The sequence below is a fragment of the Staurois parvus genome, unplaced genomic scaffold, assembly GCF_062004578.1.
Source record: "Staurois parvus isolate SC_StPar_1 unplaced genomic scaffold, SC_StPar_1.0 ptg000422l, whole genome shotgun sequence".
Classification (NCBI taxonomy): Eukaryota; Metazoa; Chordata; class Amphibia; order Anura; family Ranidae; genus Staurois; species Staurois parvus.
The window spans coordinates 11,600,044-11,626,944 of NW_028318218.1; the positions used below are offsets into that span (position 1 = coordinate 11,600,044).

The 26,901-nt window shown below is 43.0% G+C and overlaps 1 protein-coding gene across 1 annotated transcript in view; it reads right to left on the reverse strand.

Annotated features, from left to right (window-relative positions):
* CERS5 (ceramide synthase 5) overlaps positions 1-26,555 on the reverse strand; it is a 110,490-nt gene extending 83,935 nt beyond the window's left edge. Inside the window, exons 1-2 of the mRNA XM_089687251.1 lie at positions 26,422-26,555; positions 12,098-12,203 (exon numbers count right to left, since the gene is read on the reverse strand). Coding sequence (XP_089543377.1) covers positions 12,098-12,203; positions 26,422-26,555 — 240 coding nt within the window. The remainder of the gene's footprint in view (positions 1-12,097; positions 12,204-26,421) is intronic.
* Positions 26,556-26,901: the final 346 nt, after the last annotated feature.

Below are 26,901 nucleotides of genomic sequence, written 5' to 3' on the forward strand. Positions count from 1 at the left end.
GAACACCAGGGATTTCACAGCAGAGGGACTGGCAGGAACACCAGGGATTTCACAGCAGAGGGACTGGCAGGAACACCAGGGATTTCACAGCAGTGGCACTGGCAGGAACACCAGGGATTTCACAGCAGAGGCACTGGCAGGAACACCAGGGATTTCACAGCAGAGGGACTAGCAGGAACACCAGGGATTTCACAGCAGAGGGACTGGCAGGAACACCAGGGATTTCACAGCAGAGGGACTGGCAGGAACACCAGGGATTTCACAGCAGAGGGACTAGCAGGAACACCAGGGATTTCACAGCAGAGGGACTAGCAGGAACACCAGGGATTTCACAGCAGATGGACTGGCAGGAACACCAGGGATTTCACAGCAGAGGGACTGGCAGGAACACCAGGGATTTCACAGCAGAGGGACTGGCAGGAACACCAGGGATTTCACAGCAGAGGGACTGGCAGGAACACCAGGGATTTCACAGCAGAGGGACTAGCAGGAACACCAGGGATTTCACAGCAGAGGGACTGGCAGGAACACCAGGGATTTCACAGCAGAGGGACTGGCAGGAACACCAGGGATTTCACAGCAGAGGGACTAGCAGGAACACCAGGGATTTCACAGCAGAGGGACTAGCAGGAACACCAGGGATTTCACAGCAGAGGGACTGGCAGGAACACCAGGGATTTCACAGCAGAGGGACTGGCAGGAACACCAGGGATTTCACAGCAGAGGGACTGGCAGGAACACCAGGGATTTCACAGCAGAGGGACTGGCAGGAACACCAGGGATTTCACAGCAGAGGGACTGGCAGGAACACCAGGGATTTCACAGCAGAGGCACTGGCAGGAACACCAGGGATTTCACTCAAAGGAAGCAATACAAAGAGAGCAGGATTTTATTTTTATTTATTACAGGTACTTGTATAGCGCTGTCAATTTTACACAATGCTTTACATATTTGTTACACATTCACATCAGTCCCTGCCCTCAAGGAGCTTACAATCTATGGTCCCTAACTCACATTCATACAACCAGAGTACCTGGAGAACAAGGAGAGCATGCAAACTCCATGCAGGTAACGTGGTTGGGATTCGAAACGACGTCCCCAGTGCTGCCAGGAGGACGCGGTAACCACTTAGCTACTGTGCTGCCAAGGATACTTTTTCATACAAGTACATGGTACAGCAGGAACATATCAAGAATATGAAATTTTGGGTTTACGTATTCTTTAAAGTAACCAATGATCTTTTTTAGCTATCTGTAAGTGAAGCATTCTGGCCATTGACAACAAATGTAAGCAGCATTCTTCCCAGTGACCACATTAATGTACCCTGTGCTGTAGATATAGCAATGATAGCAGGGGCTCCTGCGCCCAGAACATTATTTCAAGGGCTCCTCTATTAAAAAAATTAAAAAAAAAAAAAACCGTTGAGAACGGCTGCTTTAATACAAATGAACTTGTGCAGAACAGCATTAAAACATAGCAAAGTGATTCTGTTTTCCAGAGTTGCTCTTCAACTATACAAGATATTAGGTGTACAAGGTGCACAACACAGTGATAAGTTATCTAAAAGTCTCTGGGTCAGATGATTTGTTATCTCCCTGCTCTATGACACCATTCAGGTCACATTCATGGATTAACTTCTTGTCTGCAGTCCACAGATTCAATGTACACATCCCACTATACTATTTCTGAGAATGAGGGGAATGGCCATATCTGGCCTGATAGATTTGTCCAATGCACATGAAACGAGCACTGCGATATGCAAGTTTAACAGCAAAACAATACACCTTATATCACACAATGTTGGAAGAAACTCAGATTGTGGTAAAAACGATCAAACCTTTTACAGGACATGTTACCAATGCAGAACCTGATCACTGAAAAAACAAAATACAGCTACCCACAGATTGACGGATGTCCCATAAATAGCAGACCTGAATCTTAACAGCATTATTATTAAAGCCAAACCAAAAATGTAATATATAGTAGCTGATCAATTAGATGTGGTCAAAGCATTTGTGTTTTTTAGGCTGTTTCACCTGGTGATCTGGTCAGTAACACACCTCCTGTATTAGAGTGCCCCCATTCTGGATGAAGGAGCACTGGGGACACATTTGGCAGCGGCATTGTCAGTCTGTGGGGAGTGTCAGATGTACTAGCAGATTTAAATACATTAATAAAAATTGCAACCAAACTCCTGTTCACCCTTTCTAAGCAGTTACAGCAACAGTTTTTCCTTTTGGGATAAAGGTTTTAGACAAATAAGAAATGATCATTGTAAGCACCCCTGTCAGTGTTGAATAGTTTATCTCATCCCTGTAAACTGATATCTGACATCTGGAAGAGAGCTTGTTCTTTTGAAAATTAACAGATACAAAAAGAAACAAAACCTAATAGGACTTTACTGGTACATTAAGCGGACAAGCTGATGTTATACATTAAACATATTTATTGAAATGCATCTTCCAAAACACATTATGTAAAAACAGTACTTGGCTAAGAAGCCTAAGAAGTCACAGCATCATGTTCTATGGCATCAATGTCCTTCAGAGGTCGACGCGTTTCGCTTCTTGGCTTCAAATGCCCTACCTGGAAGAGGTAGGTATGTGTGTGTGTGTGTGTACGTGTGTGTGTACGTGTGTGTACAGTCACAGATGAGGTGCAGGGGTGAGTGTGTTTTATGCTGGATAACTCAAGCAGCAGGAAGATACAACAATGAACTCTACTGCAAGCTGGATGGACTGCAAGCAAAACCCTGGGAAACGTCTCCTACAAGTCTGATTCCCACTCCTACTACTCTTTTTAATATGCCCCCCTCTACGCCTCCTTTTCATATTACTATCCTCTGTTCCCAAAATCTAATTTCTTTACCCCTCTGCTCCACCCCAAAACTTATACATCTCACCCTCACTGCTGCCATCTCCCTACTACTGCTCTCATCACCTCCTGCTAATACTTTACTCTCCTGCTGACCCAAACACCAGGACTGGAAGGCATGTGCACTCATATACATCCCTCTACCATCTTACTTTCCTCACCCTTCTTCTCCTAACCTCTGGGGATATCTCCCCAAACCCTGGTCCTCCACTATTTCACCCCCACACTAGGCACCCTCTTTCTTCCAGGAATAGCCGCAATACCCTCAATTTAATATCGGTCCCCGTGCTCCCAAAAAACCACCCTCCCTTTTTCAGGTGCGCTCGGGAATGCCCGCTCTGCCTGTAATAAGCTCACCTCTGTCCATGACCTTTTTGTCTCCCACTTCCTTAACCTACTATCAATTACAGAAACCTGGCTTCAAGCAGCAGATTCTGCTTCTCCCGCAGCACTTTCCTATGGAGGCCTCCTCTGGACTCACTCACCCAGACCCAGATGTCGGAAAGATGATGGGGTTGGTTTTCTTCTATCCCCACTGAGCACCTTTCAAGTCCTCCCTAACCCTCCCTCTCTATCCTTCTCTTCTTTCAAGACTCACTGCATTCGGCTGTTTTCTCCCATTTCTCTGAGGATTGCAGTGATCTATCGGCCTCCTGGACAGGAGTCGCGCTTTCTTGATGATTTCTCCGCCTGGCTACCCTACTTTCTCTCCTCTGAACTACCCACTATCATTCTTGGAGATTTTAACATCCCCATTAATGTGAACATCCTGGCTACATCCCAACTCTTCAACATAACCACATCTTTTGCATTAGCACAATGGATACAGTCCTCCACTCACTCTGATGGGAATACATTACACCTTGTTTTCTCCCGTCTTTGCACTCCCTACAACCTCACAAACACCCCCTTTCCTCTCTGATCACAAGCTCATCGCCTTCACAGTGTCCTCATCTCCAAACACCTATCCCTCCAAGCAGCAAACAATTACCCGCAGAAACCTTCACAACTTGAACCCTGCTCCTTTCCACTCTGCAACTGACCAACTCTATGACAGAATCTCTCTCCTGTCCTGCCCTGACTTGGCCACTGCTGTCTACAACAGTTCACTTTCATCCACACTAGACTCACTTGCTCCTATAACTACACAAAGCATCAGGCCCCGTTCATTACAACCGTGGCAGACTGGCGACACCGGAAATCTTAAGAGACATAGTCGCGCGCTGGAGCGATTGTGGCGTAAAACCAAATCTCACCAAGCATTCACCCTATATAAATCTGCTTTCTTAACATACAATTCCTCCCTTTATGCTGCCAAACAAGCCTACTTTGTCACTCTCATCAATAGCTTATCATCCAGTCCTCGTCAGCTTTTCTCTACTTTTAACTCTCTACTTTCTCCACCTCCACCCAGTACCTCACTCACTGCTTACGAGATTGCAAATCACTTCAAAAATAAGATTGATGCAATTCGTAGGGGCATCGCCACTTCACAAACATTCATTTCACTTAGCATACCTTATACTAAACCTCCCTCAACACTTTCCTCTTTTGACCTTGCTACTACCGAAGAGGTCACTAAGGTTTTCTCAGAAGTCTGTCTCACTACCTGCCACCTGGACCCTGTCCCCTCACAACTACTACGGTCACTCTCTTCTTCCATCCCATGCCCCCTCACTCACATCTTCAATCTCGCTCTCTAACGGTCCCTTCCGCTCCACTCTAAAGCATGCACACATCACTCCCATACTTAAAAAGCCCTCCCTGGAACTCACCAACCTGAACAACCTAAGACCCATCTCCCTGCTGCCATTTACCTCTAAACTCCTAGAACGCTTAGTCTACAATCGCCTGAGCTCCTACCTGACAACAACCTTCTTGACCCTTTACAGTCTGGCTTTCGCTCACAACACAAAACTGCCCTACTAAAACTCACTAATGATCTACTAACACCAACGGCCACTACTCCGTACTGTTACTACTTGACTTCTCCGCTGCTTTTGATACTGTTGATCATCCCCTCCTCCTCAAAAAGACTCCACTCTCTTGGCCTCCGAGACTCTGCTCTCTCCTGGTTCTCCTCCTACCAATCGCAGCGCTCCTTCAGCGTTACCTATAACTCTGGCGTTACCTCTCCACTCCCTCTTTCTATAGGGGTCCCTCAGGTTCTGTCCTTGGACCCCTACTCTTCTCCATCTACACCACCTCCCTTGGTCACTTGATAAACTCCCATGGCTTTAAGTACCATCTCTATGCTGATGACACACAAATCTATCTTTCTACTCCTCACCTCACCCCTTCAGTCTCCTCTCGCATTACTAACCTACTAAGCGACATATCGGCATGGATGTCACTCCACTTCCTCAAACTCAATCTTTCAAAAACTGAGTTACTAGTATTTCCTCCAGCCCATGCCCCCTCCCCTGACTTCTCCATCAAGATCAATAACACAACCATCAGTCCCTCCCCTCATGCCAGGGTACTAGGTGTAATCCTGGACTCCCATCTGTCCTTTCAGCCCCAATTCCAATCTCTGTCCAAATCTTGTAGACTTCACCTCCGCAACATCTCCAAGATACGCCCTTTCCTAACCTCGGAAACCAGTAAGCAACTTATTCACTCCCTGGTTATCTCTCGCCTTGACTATTGTAACTCTCTTCTCATTGGCCTACCTAATCGCAGCATATCCCCTCTTCAGTCTATCATGAATGCTGCTGCCAGACTCATCCACCTTACTAACCGTTCTGTATCAGCCACCCCTCTCTGCTAATCCCTCCACTGGCTTCCCATTGCCCAATGGATAAAATTCAAACATTAACAATAACATATAAAGCCATTTATAACTCTGCCCCAAATTACATCACCAATCTGGTCTCCAAATATCACCCAAACCATACTCTCCGCTCCTCGCACGACCTCCGGCTCTCTAGGTCCCTTGTCTCCAGGACTTCTCCAGAGCTTCCCCCATCCTCTGGAACTCTCTACCCCAATCTATCAGACTATCACCTACTCTGCTCACTTTTAGGCGATCTCTGAAAACCTCTCTTAAGGGAAGCCTATCCTTCCCTCAGCTAATAATGGAATCTTCTACTCCTCCTATCAATTCATCCGCCACAGTTACTACCTTTTGTACCACTAGCCCCTCCCTCCTAGATTGTAAGCTCCAAGGAGCAGGGCCCTCCTATCCCTCTTTTATTGAAAAAAAAAAAAAAAGTATATATACACACACACACACACACACACACACACACCCATTAATCATGCAAATACAGTGTCACAAAAACCATTCTTTGTAGACTCACATGCCAACATAAACAGTGATGTGGGGCAACAGCACCCACATATAGGGGCAAAACATGGTCTTGGGAGAGCGTCCACATCCAGAGCCCTTGCCCACGTCCCCAATCAAATGGAACCCTGCAGAAAGAACAACAAAAACAGTTCCACTACAGAAAGAAAGGGCAGGAGAAAGAGGCAGAAGGAAAGGAGGGGGGGGATAATACCATCCCAAGCATAACTAGCAGTAGGTCACTCACTGACTCAAGAGACAAGCAGCGGATATATTCGTTGCGGGTATTATCCATATGCAATATATTCCATGGATGCGTTCCGAGAAGTAATCTAAATATAACAATATGTATGAAAGTCAGTATGGAAATATTCACAGTCTAAGGAATCATAACCATATCCGGCAAACCATTCCCAAACCCCTACCTGGTAATCCCATCCAAAAGGGAAGGTGCAAGAAGAATGCAGGACCGGACAATTGTTGGATTATGCTTCAGATGTTATTATCCCCCCCCCCCCCCCCTCCTTTCCTTCTGCCTCTTTCCCCTGCCCTTTTTCTTTCTGTAGTGGGACTGTTTTTATTGTTTTTTCTACAGGGTTCCATTTGATTGGGGACGAGGGGGAAGGGCTCTGGATGTGGACGCTCACCCAAGACCTGTTTTGATCCTCTATGTGGGTGCTGTTGCCCCACGTCACTGTTTATGTTGGCATGCGAGTCTGCGGAGAATGGTTTTTGTAAGGTTTATGACGTGTTTGTGACACTGTATTTGCACGATTAATGATATAGATATATATATCCATGTATACACACACACACACATATACACACACACACACACACACACACACACACACACACACATATATACACACACACACACACCTTCTAGCTAAGACATTTGATTTGCCCGCCTCCAGTTTTGGGGTCCTGAGGAAGCTAACAAGCAAAACACGTCGACCTCTAGAGGACATTGATGTCATAGAACATGATGCTTTAACTTCTTGGGCTTCTTAACCAAGTACTGTTTTTACATAATGTGTTTGGAAGATGCATTTCAATAAATATGTTTAATGTACAATATATATAAAAGTGCAGCGCTAAAAAAGTTATCATACATATAGGAAAAACACAATGATTAAATGTGAATAAAAATAGTCCCAGCAAAGGTGACTTGGAGTAAAAGTGCACACTAACCAGATGTGCACATTAAAAGTGTAATGTAGAGATCATAAGGCTCATGGGGTAATCATCAGAGTAGAAATGGTGTTCTCTTGGTCAGAGAGGATCCCCGGGTGGTGCAGAGCTGGGCAGGAAGAGAGACTCCTTGATAACCGAGAACAGAACGATGATCTGCCTGAAGAAAACGACTCCTCCACTGGGCAAAAAAACGTATCTGGAAAAAAGGTTGCTCCCTGGATTTGAGTCCCTGTAAGGCAGGGCTCAGACTTGGGGAGGTAGAAGCAGCACAAGAATCTAGTCAGTTCCTGTGCTAATATGCGTGTGATAACCGTGTCTATAAATCCTTGTATGCGAACTGCATGAACTCCTCCTGGATTTATAGTAATTGTATAATTTCCTTTTACAGGATATTTCAGGAGATGCATAGAGCCCCAGTGCTCTGACACCAGCTCTTCCAGGCCAAGAACAGAACCAGTCACCTTGCAAAGAAAATCCAAACTGACCCTGTTTAACAATTCACATTGAAAGCAGGGTTTAGTTTGCACACATTTCCAAATATATGTGTAAACTGCAGTGCCATTGTCAAGGCTCCTCTGTATACTGTGGTCCTTACTGCAGACTGGGGCTCTATGCATCTCCTGAAATATCCTGTAAAAGGAAATTATAGCACAGGAACTGACCAGATTCTTGTGCTGCTTCTACCTCCCCAAGTCTGAGCCCTGCCTTACAGGGACTCAAATCCAGGGAGCAACCTTTTTCCAGATACGTTTTTTTGCCCAGTGGAGGAGTCGTTTTCTTCAGGCGGATCATCGTTCTGTTCTCGGTTATCAAGGAGTCTCTCTTCCTGCCCAGCTCTGCACCACCCGGGGACCCTCTCTGACCAAGAGAACACCATTTCTACTCTGATGATTACCCCATGAGCCTTATGATCTCTACATTGCACTTTTAATGGGCACATCTGGTTAGTGTGCACTTTTACTCCAAGTCACCTTTGCTGGGACTATTTTTATTCACATTTAATCATTGTGTTTTTCATATATGTATGATAACTTTTTTAGTGCTGCACTTTTATATATATTTTCTTGTGAGGATTTTTTTGTTGGTTATCCTGTGTGCCTAGCTGCTTTAATTTCTAAAAAAAAGCGCTCACTTATTTCTTTATGTTTAATGTACAACATGAGGTTGTCTGCTTAATGTATCAGTAAAGTCCCATTAGGTTTTGTTTCTTTTTGTATTGCATATTAGAGATGAGATATACTTTCAGTCTAATATATTTGAAAATTAACAGACTGGCTGGACAACCAGAAGAAAACCTAAAAAAAAGTAATGCAGCCATCACATCGAAGAATTAATAAGCTGCAAAATAAAAAAAATAAAAAAAATTTGCTTTTGGATTGAATACTACTTTACCTATCCAACTCTACCAGCTGGCTGAAAAGAACACAGTGAAAAGTGTGTTTCCTTTTCTACTGTGTCCCAAAGATCTGGTAAAGCCCTACAAATAACATGTGATTCCAGCAGTCAGTTGCTGGTATTTCTTGGAAGTCAGTCCCCCACATGACTGACGGGATGAAAGCCACTCTCAGATCAGTCTAGAGTCTTTATGATCATTCCGATGATTTCAGTTTCATATACTGCAGCTTCTTAAACCTGCAACATGAGCTACACAACAGCCACAGGGTGTACACATTGTAAATACCTATTTAATAATAATAGCATGATATGCTTTCACTATGAGGGAGATTTACGAAAGGCCAAATCACACCAGTGCAATGATCTGCGTTTTAGCGCAGATCAACGAAAGGACATCTGAAAAACAATTTCCAATGTGTCCTATCCACACCAAAACTTTGTGTCAAAAAAGGTCATATGCTTTAACGCACGCTAAAATGCATGTCAACGGATGTCAGAACGTGACTAAAATGGATAGAAATGTACATCCATTTTCTTAGGGCCAGTTCACAATACAAAAATGCACTCCAGATGCATTCCGGATACATTTTTACTTACAGTTCACACCACACGGAGTTCAAGCGCAGTTTTGGTGCGGTTTGCCATGTTCCAGTATGGTTCTGTGCAGAAAAAAATGCAGCATGTTCTAATATTTTTTTTCTGCACCGGAAACTGACTGGAACTGACTGCACTAGTGTGAACCAGGGCAATTGGAATACATGAAAAAAACACTGTGCATGCATTTTTGATACAGAAAAAAAGCACACTGAACTGCATCTAGTGTGAACTAGGCCTTAACATTTTAGCGCATGTCAGTGTGAATTGGTCCTAAAACCTAGAAGGTGATTGGTTATTATGCACAGCTCCACTAGAAACTGTGTGCATCAGTTTTAGTAAACCTTCCCCCATGTGCTGTCCCATTAGGGATAGCAAAAACACATGCTTTAGGATCATTTACTTCTATTGCATCGGACGGTTTTGCTGTGTTTTCTGAAAGTGCACCAAAAGTCCTGCCTGTAGGACTTTTGATCAAGGCCATAATAAACATGCAACATGCTCTAGAGTCTCCAGTTATTGTTTTTTTCATGTTACATGAAGCATTTTCTGATCCTACAGTTGTGTCGGTGGGATGGAACTGGAAATTCTACTGGGGAAATCTCCCTACTTGGGAGTCCTGCAGAGATGAGCAGTTCAACCTGCTGTCAATCATACAAAATCCAACACCAGTTTTGGGTAAAGCGTTTCTAAAATCAGCTTGAGTAACAGTTTGTTAAGGGCATAGTTGACTTTGGTGACCATGCTTGATGTTATAACCATTTTAAGAATAATTTTACATCCAGTTCACATTTGAGCGTTCGCAATCCCAAAAAGCTATGCACAAATGACAAAGCACACCATGCCTGTTCAGGTACTCTCTCAATAGCTCCAAAACACTGTGTGGTCTGGCGCGATACACCACAGCAAACTGCACCGCCGTAAAGCTTGTCGCCTGAAATAATGATAATGTGTGCATCGATTTATCGCAAGACAATCCAGGTAGAACTGTACCACGTTTTGGTGCAACTGAAAATGAACAGCACCTCAACAGGTGTGGAGCGAGTTGTTTTGGAATGGCGGGCAGAATTTGGGCCTTAGGGCTTAAAGTGGTTTTAAAAGTTGAAGGATTTTTTTCCTTTCACATTCAGTGCTAGTTTGCATATGTGCAGTTTGAACCGCATGCAATCTGCATGACATGTAAGATAACATTGCTACCTATAGTGCCTGTTCACATAGTATGTCCAGTGCACTGGCAGCGCAGACTGAAAAGAGTCCTGTACGATTTCTGAGCAGTGCGGTCCAGTTCAGGTGCAGATTACAGGCTATTGACTTCTATGGGAACCTGATGTAAACCTGACATGAACCACTGAACCACTTCTGTGTCAATTAGCTGTGAAGCCTGAGCTTCAATCCACACTGCACATCTGTGAATCTGCTCTCAAAGCATTCTACGCATGAAGGTAAAAAACCTTCTGTGTGCTGCTCCCCCCACAGCCCATGCTACCCCCCAATACTTACCTGAGCCCAATCTCGATCCAGCACTGTGCACAGAAGCCTCGGCTGAATTTCAATACATGCATGACCAGCTTAAAGTGGTTTTAAAGACTGAAGTTTTTTTTAACCTTAATACATTCTCTGCATAAAAAGTAAAAAAAACCTTCAGTCCGCTGCTGCTCCCCCCCCCAGCCCCCTTACACTTACCTGAGCCCAATCTCAATCCAGCAATGTGCACTAGAGCAGCAGCTCTCTCGGCTCACTCTCTTCTCATTGGCTGAGACACAGCAGCAGGAGCCATTAGCTCCCACGGCTGTCAATTACAGCCAGTGAGGGTGGAACGGGGGGTGGAGCTAAGCCACACAGTGTGTGTTTTATAGCCATACAGAGCAGACTTAGGAGAAAGCAGCTTGCTCTGAGAGCGCTCATCAGGGTGGAGGAGCCTGGAGCACCGGCGAGGGATCGCAGAAGTAGGAGATCGGGCTGCTCTGTGCAAAAACCTTTGCACAGGAGCAGGTAAGTATGACCTTTTTTTTTTAAAATAACAAAACATGCCTTTAATATCACTTTAATATGTAACATGGTCACATTCTCCAGCACCCCACCCTCAAACTGCCCCTTTTCTTACCCGATCTGTGGGATGTTTTCTCCCTGCAGACATCTGTTGCAATTTGAATTTAATGTGGCTGTGTCTACCCGCACAGCTGCATCTTCTAATCACAGGATCTGCCACCACAGCAGAGGAACTAATACAGCACACTGGAGCACAAGTACAGTGACACCATCACACTTGTAGTCCACTGTTTAGTTCCTCCAAACCCATAACAAAAGGTCTGTAAGTGGTAATAAACAGTGCAAGGACCGATGCATTTCCGCCAACTACGCACTGGTCGCGGCTCCAATGCTCTGTAGCCTTGAATGCAAACACTTAATAAATGTGACATTTTTGTATTAATGTGGGTGGAACTATTACAATTTTGCAAAGGTGGACTAGGCCTTTAAAATACAATATTTTCTATGTGCACTGGCATATAATTACTGAGCATGTCATTCTGTAACATTATCACAATTTAATAGATACAACTTGTCTCTTATCAGTGCCAACATTTCCATTCACAGCTGTGTGCTACTGTGAGTTGTGTACTGCTGTAAGGTTGGCACCACCTAGGATAAGTCTTACCCCAACACTATATATATATATATAAAATAAATAACATACACAAGAACCCTTCCCAGTGTAGAAACAGCAGATCTTTAGCTGCAGACACACACCTTTGTGATGGAGGTAAAGACTTTTTCTAGGATGGAATTTGGTTGTGCTCTGCGTGGCCCATTCCCTTGAAGACCCAGTCGAAGCGCACATGGTCTAGCGATAAACCTAGAAAAAGATTTGAATATGTAGTCAAAAATCTAAAACATCAATATTCAAAACAGGCAAAATAATACTACTATAAGCTATAACATGCAGTTTCTCAAACAGATGGATTCACTGCCTAATCTTCAGGGCCGTCTTGTTTGGAAGACATAGGTTTAGCAGCACAGATTTGGTAAATCCAGTACTTCAGGGATTAGGATTAGGGTTGTCATATAGAAGGTTAACTTTAAGGGTTAGATCTTTGCAGTCTATTTTTAAATCAGTGAATCTGACTTTCACCAAACATACCCTGGGAGAGAATCACTCATTTAAAAACACAGACCTAGAAGATTCTCCAGCAGAGAATGTGTATTGAATGTCAGCTACACTGCTTTATAGATATGTTCCTTTGTGTTAAGTCATAGGGTTAAGCAAATATTCATTCTAATTTTGTTCCCAACAGATACATATTAGTACTATTAGGCCCCATTCACACTTGCGAAAAGGGCTATGAGCGATTACATGTGGGAACACCACTGGGCATTCCTGGCAATTAGCTGAGGGAGAAGGCCCCACTGAAAGCAATAGGAGGCTGACAGCTCCAGCAGCGAATTGAGGCCGATAACACCTAGCAGCGATTACCTGCAAATGATCAGTCCTTGACAGCACCCAGGGATGATCATTCATGGGTAATTGTTGCTTGAACATGCAAATCGGTCACAATTAGCTGCAAGAGCTGTCAACCTCCCATTGCTTTCAATGGGCTTCCTCCCGCAGCTAATTGCCAGGAACCTCTGCTGGGGTTGCCACATGTAATTGCACATGGCCCAAATCGCAAATGTGAACAGGGCCCATATATAGCCATTTAGAAAGGTAGATGGGGCTCCTGATCTAATCAGCTGACAATGCATTCTTCTGCAAGGTCTGCAAATCAATGTCTCATCTACTAGAAAACCAAGCAGTATATTCTTGGTCAGCTGGGGAGGGGAAATGTATTTTTTATTAGCAGTTCCTAGAGTTCTACTTTAAAGACAATTGCATGTACAGTATGTAATTTTTTCATTTTTTTCTTTTAGGTGTTAACTGATGCCAAAAGCAAATATACACCGCTTGTCAGAAAAGAATCTAGACAAAATTGTGTCTCTGTAGTCATTACAATCTTTTGCTAGTTCAAGGATTCTGGGGTGCTCGAAACGATACCTCGCGGGAGCCTACAGGTGTCAGCACCCAAAGTTATTATTAAGGCCACCCTTACAGCTTAGTCTGCTTCTGTAATAGACACCAAATACTCCACAAATATTCTACAAGGTAAATAAAGTTGAAAACTGATTAGGCACAGTTTTACAGAGAACTCTTTATAGAATCGCTGAATGAAGACAAAAGCAAACTTTTTAAAGACCTGTCATGCAGCACCAGAAAAATTCACAGTGACGATACTTTGTACATGGTCCTTCATTGGTTATTCAGATTGTACATGATAAAACAAAAAGGAGATGCAAAAGTTCTCCTAACATGAAAATGAATGGCATATTATAAATTGTATGACATCTATAGTGTGTGCTTACTATGGCAACTTATTGGCTGTTGAAGCCATGCACAAAAATACAGACTATATCCCTTCCAGCTCCTGTTAAGAGCAGATCACAAACATTAAAGGATAACTTCAAATAAAAAATAAAGAAATCATAAATGACCTTTTTTGGCATGTAAAAAAAAAAAAAAAAAAAACGTACATTCACATGCAGGACTCCTAAAAACTGTCAAGTGTACTGTATCTGCTTGCCGGTACATTCCATATGGGCATGTAGGTACAGTCTGACAGGAAGACTAAATGACTTACCAAAGGATTCAAAAGCACCGTGGTAGTTCATTGAGAACTACAAGCCGACAGCAGAAAAAGCTGTCAGGACATGTAGTCATTCACAGAACTCGGTAAAAGAATGATGTGGCCTTGTGGGCAGAGACCAGCATGGCTGCGCTGTTTTAAAAAAAACTGACAGCTAGTATCAGGAACTTCTCTCTGTACTGCTGTCACAGGGAGGGAGGGGGGAATCAGGCAGCGGCTGCAGCATTGGGCACATGTAACATGTTACACCTTAAAAACAGGTGAAACATGCAACATGTTCCCAGAGGTGAACTTATCCTTTCAAGTTCTAATGATATGAAAGTGGGATGAAAGCTTCCATTCACTAGATTGCATATTCATCCTCCTACAGTCTCCTCCTTTTAAAATGAAGAGAACAAGTAGTAGTAGTTTAGACTTTCATCAGACCGCAATGCGCCACGTGTTGGGTTAAGCTGGCCATAAATAAAATCGCTCAAAATTTCATTTGAAATGCCCAATCATTCGACTTTCTAAATTCTAACGGACTCATATCAATTCTCAAAATGCAAAGATCTATGACAAAAAAAAAAAAAAACACAAACAAAAAAATTATTATGTTGGAATTTGTTTTAGAATAAGCAAACAGTTTTCAAAACATGAGTAGCGGAATCGATCAAGAATAACACAATAAATGTAGTCACAAGCGTTTACCCTGTAACTGACAAAAAATCCTTATGTTGTGCATGAATGACAATATGTCTACAAATGGGGGAAAAAAGTCATATTGACCATGGTGTTATGACACACTCATTCAGAAGATCATTATTGATCAATACGCACAAATTTTCAAATGATTTTCTACTCATCTATGGCCAGCCTTAGACTGCAGAGCTGGCATTCAAAATCAATGGCACTGGTGTGGACGGACCTTAATTTTTCCTTTGTATGTTCCTGTCCAGAGACCTGGAACACTGCTCTTTTAATATGAATCAGGCTGTTAAAAGACAGGCTGATAGCTAGCGACCTTACAGTAAAACCCTCATGAGAGAAACAAGGAGTCTGCCACTTCTGATCTCTCCTTCTGAAAATGCCAATTGCCTGACTGTCAAGCTGACAAGCTTCCATCAATACTTTATGCCACTGAACCCAAACAAGCAAACAGATAAAGACTACAGTAGCCAACAAGTCATGGAGTGGCATATTTTACAACTAGCGCCTTTTGGCACGCTTCTACGTCTCAATGGTGGTACGACTTTCTACTTGTATAAAGTAACCCATTTTGACAGGTACCAGATTTCCACTTCTGCTGCGATTGCCTAGGTGGTCGGAAGAAGAAGTTGTCCTGCCCATAGTCTTTTGGGACATGTGACCGGTCCCAGAAGATTACAGGACCATTCACAAGGAGTAGCGCTACTTGCACATGCGCAGTGGGCACCCGGCTGTGAAGACGCAAGCTGTCACAGGCAGGTGCCCACACTTGAGATGCTGGCACCAGGGAGAGAGAACAGTTAGTGAAACCAGCTGTGGTGAGGACATCGCTGGATTGAGGGACAGGTGAGAGTCGGTTTTTTAAAAGTCAGCAGCTACAGTTTCTTTGGCTGCTGACCTTTATTTTTTTACATTTTGACTGGAGCTCCACATTAAGTCTGAGCCTTGTGCTTCTTACAGCTGTGTGCTTCATTAAAAAGGTAACCTGTAAAGTAACTAAAAGTATATTTAAAATCAGTGGTGCACCGAAATTCTGCTGCCGAAATAGATACCGAAAATTCAGAATGCATGTGGCCAAAAACCGAACCAAAATGTCTGCGTATGTGGGGAGGCTTCAATTTGTTTTTGTATTGTTTTCTACTTTCATGTATATTTTTATTTCTCTTTCTTTTAACTTATGATTTTATTGCACCACCTGCCTGGAGTTTGCATGTTCTCCCTGTGTCTGCGTGGGTTTCCTCCGGGTACTCCGGTTTCCTCCCAGACTCCAAAGACATGCTGGTAGGTGAATTGGCTCCTGTCTAAATTGTCCCTAGTATGTGTATGTATGAATGTAAGTTAGGGACCTTAGATGGTACACCCCTTGAGGGTTAGGGACTGATGTGAATGTACAATATATATGTAAAGCACTGCGTAAATTGACGGCGCTATATAAGTACCTGAAATAAAAATAAAATAAAAATAAATATTGCCATCACATAGGGGACCAATAGTCCCCTATGTGATATATTATGAGTGACAGGTCCTCTTTGTAGGGGGGGGGGCAGTGTGTGCAAGGAGGGGGCAGAAGAGGAGCAGTGTATGCAGTGAGGGAGCAGTGTATACAGAGAGGTTCCCTCACTGGCCGTCACTATAATTCGGTGCCGGCTTTTTTTTTCTCTTCACTACAGCTCACAGAATTAGCTTTCACTTTCCCTCGGGAAGGAAACTAAAAGGAAACTTTGTTTCTTTGAGCTGTAGGGGAAAGTGAAAGCTCATTTTGTGAGCTATAGCAAAGGAAAAAAAAAAAAGCCAGTAATTACATTTAAAAACCAGAACTGACATATAGGGGTTTATTTACTAAAGCAGGAGAGCGCAAAATCAGACTTGCTTCTGCATAGAAACCAATCAGCTTCCAGGTTTTATTGCCAAAGCTTCATTGAACAAGCTGAAGTTAGTTGATTGGTTTCTATACAGATGTGAGCCTGATTTTGCACTCTCCAGCTTTAGTAAATAAACCCCTCAGTGACAGCTAGTCATTGTATACAATCCTCCTCTCCTGCCTTCCTCAGCTGCCCCCTCCTCTCATCTGCAGTACACACAGTCCCCTGTATCAGCACCTGTATCAGCTAAATGTTTCCTATCTGCAAAATGCCTATAGGGCTATCTTCGGCAGATATGTTTCGGTGGCCAAAATTTCGATGCATCCCTATTTAAAATGCTTTTGGGGAAGCCAATGTAATTGTTCAGGGCTTTTAGCCAGTAATGGCACCCCTGTATTTCTTTTACAACAGGGTTACTTGTTCTAAAGCAGCAATCTCCAAAACTGTGGCCCACAGGCCATATGCTGCCCTTTATCCGACCCTTGGAGCACCATTCCTCCCAATGATACAAAGCACAATTTCTCCCACTGACACCAACAACGAGGCACCATTCCTTCCACTGACACCAACAGTGGCATATAATTCTGCCATTTCCACTGACAACCAACAGTGGGGAACAAATTCTCTGATTGACACTAATGATAGGGCACAGTTCCTCTCACGGATACCAATGATGGGGCACTGTTCCTCCAACAGACACCAATGATGGGGCACTGTTCCTCCAACTGACACCAATGATGGGGCACTATTCCTCCAACTGACACCAATGATGGGGCACTGTTCCTCCAACTGACACCAATGATGGGGCACTGTTCCTCCAACAGACACCAATGATGGGGCACTATTCCTCCCACTGATACCAATGATGGGGCACTGTTCCTCCCACTGACACCAATGATGGGGCACTGTTCCTCCAACTGACACCAATGATGGGGCACTGTTCCTCCAACTGACACCAATGATGGGGCACTGTTCCTCCAACTGACACCAATGATGGGGCACTGTTCCTCCAACTGACACCAATGATGGGGCACTGTTCCTCCAACTGACACCAATGATGGGGCACTGTTCCTCCAACTGACACCAATGATGGGGCACTGTTCCTCCAACTGACACCAATGATGGGGCACTGTTTCTCCAACTGACACCAATGATGGGGCACTGTTCCTCCAACAGACACCAATGATGGGGCACTGTTCCTCCAACTGACACCAATGATGGTGCAATAGTCCTCCCAGACACCATCGATAGGGTGCTATTTCTAATATCGATTAGGGGGTACTATACCTCTTCCCACTGACTACTGTTATGTAATTTTATTACTCCCAAGCCTGAGGAATTGTTGCTCCCACTGACGCTGGGGTATTTTCTACTTTCACTGGCCACAGTCCAGCCCCGCTAAAGTCTGAAGGACAATAAACTGGCCCTCTGTTTAGAAAGTTTGGAGACCCCTGTTCTAAAGATCCAACAATCAAACATTCAACACCCCATCCCCCTCTCACTTACGACCAGAGATGCATCTATATTATTCAACATATTTGGGATCTGACCTCTACCAAGTGCTCATTAACACAACTTCCAGTTTCTTTCTGGTAGTTACCACACGAAACCCAATACTCCAATCAAAGACTAGTTGTACTAATCAGTTTTCATTTTGAAAGAGTGTATTCTAACCTATAGACCACATGCATAGTTATTTCAGGACAATGTGGTCTTGTGTGCCAGCCATATGTCTTGTGCATTCACACTGCTGATAGAGAACAGAGCAGCATATCATTTACAAGTGAAATGTACACTTATAAAACACAAAAGTCTGTTAAGTATATTGAAAAGAAACAAAGGGAAAGAAAGGATCCCTTTCACTGACATGAGTCCAGAAGAATGGTCAAAGAATGTATAGAGGTAGTGATCGCTCAAGTGTGGTGGTCCACACTATAAAGGGGAAGCCAATTTGAGACACAAACTATCAGTGACTTTATTTCATGATGGTCCTCATTAAATTGGAAGTATATCTAAAACTTTTGTTCTAGAGCAGTGATTTCCAAACAGTGGCCCATGGGTCAGATGTAGGGCCTTTTGCTTTTTGTTATCCAGCTCGAGGCAGTGTCCTTCCACTGAAATGAGGCACTATTCCCCCCTCCGACACCACCGATGGGGCACTATTCCCCCCTCCGACACCACCGATGGGGCACTATTCCCCCCTCCGACACCAACGATGGGGCACTATTCCCCCCTCCGACACCACCGATGGGGCACTATTCCCCCCTCCGACACCACCGATGGGGCACTATTCCCCCCTCCGACACCACCGATGGGGCACTATTCCCCCCTCCGACACCAACGATGGGGCACTATTCCCCCCTCCGACACCAACGATGGGGCACTATTCCCCCCTCCGACACCAACGATGGGGCACTATTCCCCCCTCCGACACCAACGATGGGGCACTATTCCCCCCTCCGACACCAACGATGGGGCACTATTCCCCCCTCCGACACCAACAATGGGGCACTATTCCCCCCTCCGACACCAACAATGGGGCACTATTCCCCCCTCCGACACCAACAACGGGGCACTATTCCCCCTTTGATTTCTACTGCCCACCAAGCCAGGGGCACTGTTTACTTCACCGATGCTGGGATATTTTCTACCCCCACTTGTGTACCATTCTGTCCAGCCCCCCTAAAGTCTGAAGAACAGTGAACAGGCCCTTTGTTTAGAACGTTTGCACACCCCTGTTCTAGACAGAAAGGGAAATTATTAGAAACTCTGCTGGGTTTTCACTGCTGTCTGCTAGGCAGAGGGAACTGTATAGAAGTGTGTGTTGGAGGAGGGAGAATCTCTTCAGAAGGGATGGAGACAACGGGAAACACCCTACAGGGGTTTTAACTAATCAAGCATTTTTATATTTGTATGTATCCCCGTGTGAGTTTATTCACGTGCAGTCTTGGTGACCACTATAATTGGGGTAGAAAAACTAGGGAAATCTTCAATGGTGAATCTAAGCGCTATAAAATCTGACAGAGCTGCTAACCATTTCCACACTATTCGCACTCTCTCGCCTCTACAAATGTCTGAGAACTATGTCAGCAATAGAAGTTCCTTGATTAAAATTGACAGAATTAAAGGGGTTGCCCTCTTTCAGTATATGCCAGTTGCCAGGCTGTAAGGATGACCCCAGGCCTCCTGCACATGACTGTTTAGCTGCATACGCAAAACTCCAGTGGCAAGAATCAGATGCGTCCAGTCTTGGACACCCATTCCAACCACATGTAGCCGCTTAGTGTACAGCTACATGTGTACAGCGACAGCTGCTGTCAGCCTTTCAAATTGTACAGGCTGAGCAGAACTGCTATTCACAAGCATTCATCATTCCAGCCACAAAAATCCCCAGATTCTTGCTGTGGAATCCGACGTATACAGCTAAATGGCCGTGTGAAGGAGCTTTAATATTTTCAGGGTCACAACATGACCCAAATACCCACAAAATGACAGTCCTGATCTACAATGCTTGCTCTGGGTCAGTGACTCAAAATTCTAACTCAAAAAGGTCAGCGGGGTAGTAAGGCAACAGTAGGCTTACGTTAAAGAGACATACAAAAAAAGAGGGTTGTGAAAAGAGATTCACAGAAAAGCGGCTACATAATGAACAGAACGTGACACTCAGGAAATAATTTCCAAAAATTATGCTTTATTACACATATATAGATATGACATATGGGCATTTGCCCTGGTTTACCATCACCTCAGTATGAGACAATACACACAGACCTAAAACCATTTAAAATGACACCAGAACCGGTCTAAATGTGTGTGTACAGCAGGGAAAATGGCTACATGAGTCTAGTGTCCCTGTAGCACAAACACATAGGTGAACACTTCCCTAGGGAGGTGTATCCAAAAATTATGCCATGGGCATACCAAAATGGAGGATATAAGGGATTAAGCAGTAACCATTATGGCAAATCCCTATCAAGGAATCCAAAAATTATGCTATAATGTGTATATCACATGTATGCAATTGAGCAAGCACAATATGCGTCAAAAAGGAGAGTAGCAGGCCTCAGGCCTGTATGAAGAAAGACATAAATGTCAAATATATTATACAATACATTCCTGTGCCGGCACAAGTGGTTGGGGCCCATTCATCTGTAATATAGATAGCTGTTTCCTAAAGCTCTTAGATGGAAATATGCCCCATTTATTTCCAGGATGGAGGAAAAGATGCACACAGCAGCATTCTGCTTGAAATGGTTTCTTCACCACTGCATGTGGACTATACACCTCTTTTTGTAGGAAAAGATACGACACATCCCAAAGACTCTTCTGCCTGTTGAGATATATATGATGGTATATCTTGTTTCCTATACATAGCACCATGATGTCCCCATCCTGTAGTGAAACAAACAATATGTGGGAAGTCACTGACAGAGCTAACACTCTATGGAAGGTATATAGGTCATATAGATCACAGAGGACCATATATCTAATGTCCTGTAACGATCCACTCACCACCTGTGCTATGGATAACAGGAATGAAAGAAAAGTCCTTCATAGGTACTGCCATACAGGGCCAAGGCGGCCAAGGAACCACCGCTGACATCCGCCGATATACCGCGGGTTCCAGCCCCTTCTCGGCGCTTGTGATGCTTAAGCTTGCCTCATGGCTTCCTCCCTATGGGTCAGCGTGCGTTCCACCTAGTGCGCATGACCGGAAGTGACGTATCTGACGTATTTCCATCCTGGAAATAAATGGGGCATATTTCCATCTAAGAGCTTTAGGAAACAGCTATCTATATTACAGATGAATGGGCCCCAACCACTTGTGCCGGCACAGGAATGTATTGTATAATATATTTGACATTTATGTCTTTCTTCATACAGGCCTGAGGCCTGCTACTCTCCTTTTTGACGCATATTGTGCTTGCTCAATTGCATACATGTGATATACACATTATAGCATAATTTTTGGATTCCTTGATAGGGATTTGCCATAATGGTTACTGCTTAATCCCTTATATCCTCCATTTTGGTATGCCCATGGCATAATTTTTGGATACACCTCCCTAGGGAAGTGTTCACCTATGTGTTTGTGCTACAGGGACACTAGACTCATGTAGCCATTTTCCCTGCTGTACACACACATTTAGACCGGTTCTGGTGTCATTTTAAATGGTTTTAGGTCTGTGTGTATTGTCTCATACTGAGGTGATGGTAAACCAGGGCAAATGCCCATATGTCATATCTATATATGTGTAATAAAGCATAATTTTTGGAAATTATTTCCTGAGTGTCACATTCTGTTCATTATGTAGCCGCTTTTCTGTGAATCTCTTTTCACAACCCTCTTTTTTGGTATGCCTCTTTTGGCTACTGAATGGAGACCATACATTGGGTGACACGCTAATTTATCCAATAACCTCTTAAATAATTATCTTAGTTCACGTTAAAGAGACCCTGTCATTCTAAAAAAAAACAAAATATGCTGCAGATAGAAAGTCCAAGCACCTAGATTATACACAAACTTGGCTAAAAGTATGTGGACACCTTCATAAGGACTTCAGAGCTGCTGGAATTGTCCAGATTGGACAGTATTTAGGAGAATGGTCTGTATACCTTATCCAGAGAACAAGAAGCACAACATGACAATGGGACCTGTTTTTGTTTTTAATGAAGTAGTAGTAGTAGCAGTAGTAGTTTGCCATCATGGTCTCAAGCCCAAGTATTCGGTATAATGGCCCCTACAAACACTCCTCCACCTATTCCAGCAGAAATGCCAGCAGGTAAATCCCTAAAACCAAGCAGCCATGGAGTAGAATATTTTACTACTAGCGCCTAATATTTCAGGCAAACTTCCACATCTCAGAGGCAGTACTTTGTATAAAAGGTCACTCTCCATATACCCAAGCTTGCCCCATATACCTAAGCCCTGAGCCCTGTGCTTGACCCTCAACACCATAATGCACTTACACAGCTGGACACTTCATTACAGCAAACGATTTAAAGTTAAATGAAACCTTGAGTTAGGCTTTAAGGCATAAGGATATTGCAGCCGTATTGTGCACTTGCAACAAAACAGCTGAGCAGAGTCCATGATATTTTCTATTTTAATCTTCCCAGACAAGCTTTTAGGGATCTAGTCCCCTCTTTGATATTCAAGTAGTACTCTGTGGCTGCCATGATTGCTTATTGCTTTGTTGTGGACAATCTCATAACTCAACAGTTTTTAAATGTGATTCTATAGCTTAAAAAAAAAAATGTTCCAAACAATTGTTCCCTATAAAAAAAAAGTCATGGCTACTTGCCTCTCCTGCTGCCTGTGTTGCTGATCTCTCAGTGTAGTAAAACAAAAGAGACAGCTGAGGATTATGCAGAATCCAGGACTGTTTATTTCTTGGTCCCCATCTTGTTCATTCTGCTGGCTCCTACATCACTACTATACCCTGTACAAGGATCACAGAATGCCACAGGGACACACTACCCAACAAACCTGGAGGTATCAAATATTGGTGCCAGTATCTTTAGAAGAAAATGAAGAAGTGAGTTGTCACCCATCAGTCAGGTGGGTATAATGGATGATGTCAACAAGCCTTTCTTCATATCAACTGCTTTTCTCCCCTTACAAGTCTATGGGAATGCAAAAGCAGGTCAATTGTATCTGCAATTAGTTCTGAATGATCCTAGACTGATGCAAGCATGCTGCATTTGTCTATCAAAGCCCGCTGACACAGGCCACTAATCTGCTTCTTTTTACAGGCTGCCCACGCTTCATTTTTTCTTTTTAAAGGATCTGACGGAATTACTTTGAAAGGTAAACACTGCAAAAACAAATGTGTTTACTGAAAAGACCATATGCTTCCCCTTGCAACTTGCTGATACTTGAACTGAGTCAGTTGGTGGAGCCATACAAGATTCACATCTCCAAAGGTGCATACAGTGTCCATGGGCCTGCTTCTATCGACACATCACATTTTTAACCACTCTAAGACCAGACCTATTCTTTTTTTTTTTTTTTATAAATATTTATTAATTTTTCAAGTCATATACAAAACAATTCAACATTTCTATTAAAATAGTTATCAAACCCGTATTTTCTCCTCATAATTTAACTTCCTTTTCTTACCATTCCCCCCACCCGGACCCCCCCCCCCTCTATCCCCCTATCCCCTCCCCTCCTCCCTCCCCCACTCCACATTTTCTCTTCTCTGATTAAGTCCATATTATTCTGTTGTTCCTAAACCCGTTTCTAAACCCACTTCCAGGGATATTATCTCTTCATATATTTCACCTTTTCTCTGTATTCCTCCCAGCCTTTCCATTTTTTATTATACATCTCCAACTTGTCCTCATGCGTATAGTACAATCTTTCTGTCCCTGAAATCTGATTTACTCTACCCATCCAATCCTCCTCAGTTGGCACCTCTTTTCTTCCAGAACCTGGGTATCGGGCTTTTTGCTGCGGTCAAGTAATGCCATATCCCCGAACTCTTATATGCTTTCACTGAGAGTTCTGAGATACGGAGGAGACATATTTCCGGATCCAATCCTATTTTGATTTTAGTAATTTTCCCTATCAAATAAACTATCCTTCGCCAGAACACCTGTATTTCTGGACACTCCCACCACATATGATACCACGTGCCCACCTCCCCACAACCTCTCCAACACATCCGTGAAATTTCCATATTCCTCTTGTGAGACCAGACCTATTCTGACATTTCTCACATAGATGTAATAATAATAATATGTAAAATATCATTTAAGCACAGGCCCTAGAGAATAAAATGGTGGGTGATGCAATTTTTTATGTTATGCGGTATTTGCACAGCAGTTTTTCAAACCCAAATGTTTGGGAAAAAATACAATTTAATGAATTTTAGTGCACATAAACAATACAACTCCCAATTTTTTGGTAAAATATAAAAGATGTTACACAAACTAAATAGATACCAGACATGTCATGCTTTAAAATTGTGCATGTCCGCAAAACTATGGTACATTAAATTATCCATATGGACATTTTTTAAAGCCTTTACAGGTTACCACTTTAGATTTACACAGGATGTCTGGTGCTAAATTATTTATCTCGATCTAACATTTGTGGCGATAACTCACATGTGTGGTGAGATCGCTGTTCATGTATGGGTGTGTTTGCCCCTGCACGTGAACACAGAGGAACAGGGCCCTTTAAAACATTTTTTTCTCTTAATTTTTTTTTTTTTTTACACCGTCTCTTTACATTTTTTTTTATCAACTTCATTCCTATCACAAGGGATAAACAACTGTTACCATGTGAAAACATGGGCAGTAACATGGACAGGTACTCTTTACTGAGAGATCTGTGGTCTATTAGAAGTCTCCCGAGACGCTGACAAAACAGTGCAGTATACTGTACATAGATGATACTACATAAGGTTTATACAGTGCTGACAGCAGACACATTCCTTAGTAAAAGGAAATAGATCACTTGGGCCAGCTTGACCCAAACAAATTATTTAAAAGGATAAGTTAAGCTTTAGGAGCATGTTACACCCATATTTGTAACATACACCCACCTCCCACCACCAGAGCTCCTCTCTGACAGCAGGCAGGAGTTCTTCTCCACACACCCACTGTCACAATTCAAACAACACAGCGGTGTGGGAATCCGCCCACAAGGCCGTGTCATTCATTCACAGTTTCCTGTGAATGGACTACAAGTACCATCTGCCATTGCAACAGATGGCTTGTAGTTCTCACTAAACTGAGGGCACTGGTGAGCACTCTCGTAGTTCATCGATTCTTCCTGCCATTCAATAACTGCCTGCTTATATGGGAGGTATAGGCAGGCAGCTGATTACGACTCAGCTGGATCCAGGCATTGCACTCGTGATCAGGTGATCAAGGGTGCAATGCTTTACAAGCTGCAATGTAAAAAAAAAATAATAAATAAATGCACTTTTCTAAGATGAAAATAGCTTTTAAAGTGGCTGAAATCCTGGAGTTAGGATTTAAAGAAAAGATATTGGCTGTTCAGTAAACAGCATACCAGTTATATTAGGCTGATCCTTTCTTGATCACTGACTAAAATTTCCAGTTCCTGTCTATTACTACGAATATACAACTTGTGTGTGCTAACAATATTTTGTGTGCCAACACCTCTTCAGCTTTTTGAGCAAGGGTTATGCAACGAACCATTGTACAGACTCAGCTATAGGCTACAGTCAATATTAGCCCATCCATTCCACGGAAAAGCTAAATAAAACATGCACCTGTCAATGCAAGTTAACATGCTCTAAATAAACAAGGGATCGAAACACACAGGGTGCAGCTTCCCCTGGCATTGTAATACATCCATCTGCTGACTCACAGATCCTGGATGTTTTTCAATTCCAGTCCCCAAGTACCAATGCAAGTTCTTGTGTTCGGGATTTCCTGGATAGCTATGTGCAGAATAAAAGAAAACGTCACTCTGAATCATTTATGCACACATGTACGTGTAAAAACTATTGTAAAAAAAAGTAATTTGAATTATTTACCCTTCCTGACAAGTCTGGTTTAAACTTATATATATATTTATTTTTACTGTTTACATGTGCAAAATTAAGTACACCCCATGGAAACTGACTTTTTTTTTTTTTTTAAAGTCAACATATTTAAAAAAGGCAAACTTTCAATGTTTATTTAGACCGTGCCTACAGGAAAAAGGAGATATCACTGAATAAAAATAAGAAAATGTGCCAATTCGATTATTTAACAAAACTATCAATAGAAAAAGATGAACTTTTGAAAAAGTACACCCTTGGCATCAAAAGCTGACATCCCCCTTTAGCAGAAATTACTTCTTTAGGCTTTTATAGCTGCCTACCTGTTTCTGACATCATCTCGGTGAAATATTTTCCCTACTTCTCTGTGCAATAGGCTGTTATAGGCTGCCATCAGAGGCTTGTGGGTCTTCTTACATGAACTGCCTCTTTTCAAAATCTCCTTATAAAACTTCATGGGGAACCAAATCAGGGCATTGACTAGTGCAGCCCATAACCATCTATTTCTAGTTTTTCAGCCATTCTTTGCTGGATGTGCCAGCATGATTCAGATCATTATGGTTTTAAAAGGCTCATTCCCTTTTGGACAGATGGCCGGACATTCTCATCAAGCACACTTTGATATGATGCAGAATGTATAGTCGACTTGCCAGGCCCAAGGCAGCAAAGCAACCCCAACCCATGACATTCTACCACCAAGCTTAACAATTGTTATGAAGTCCTTCTGAAATACTGTGTGCGGTAAATGCCTACTGTATCTCACCAAAATTTGATAAGTCTTCATCGTTCTATGAACTGTATTT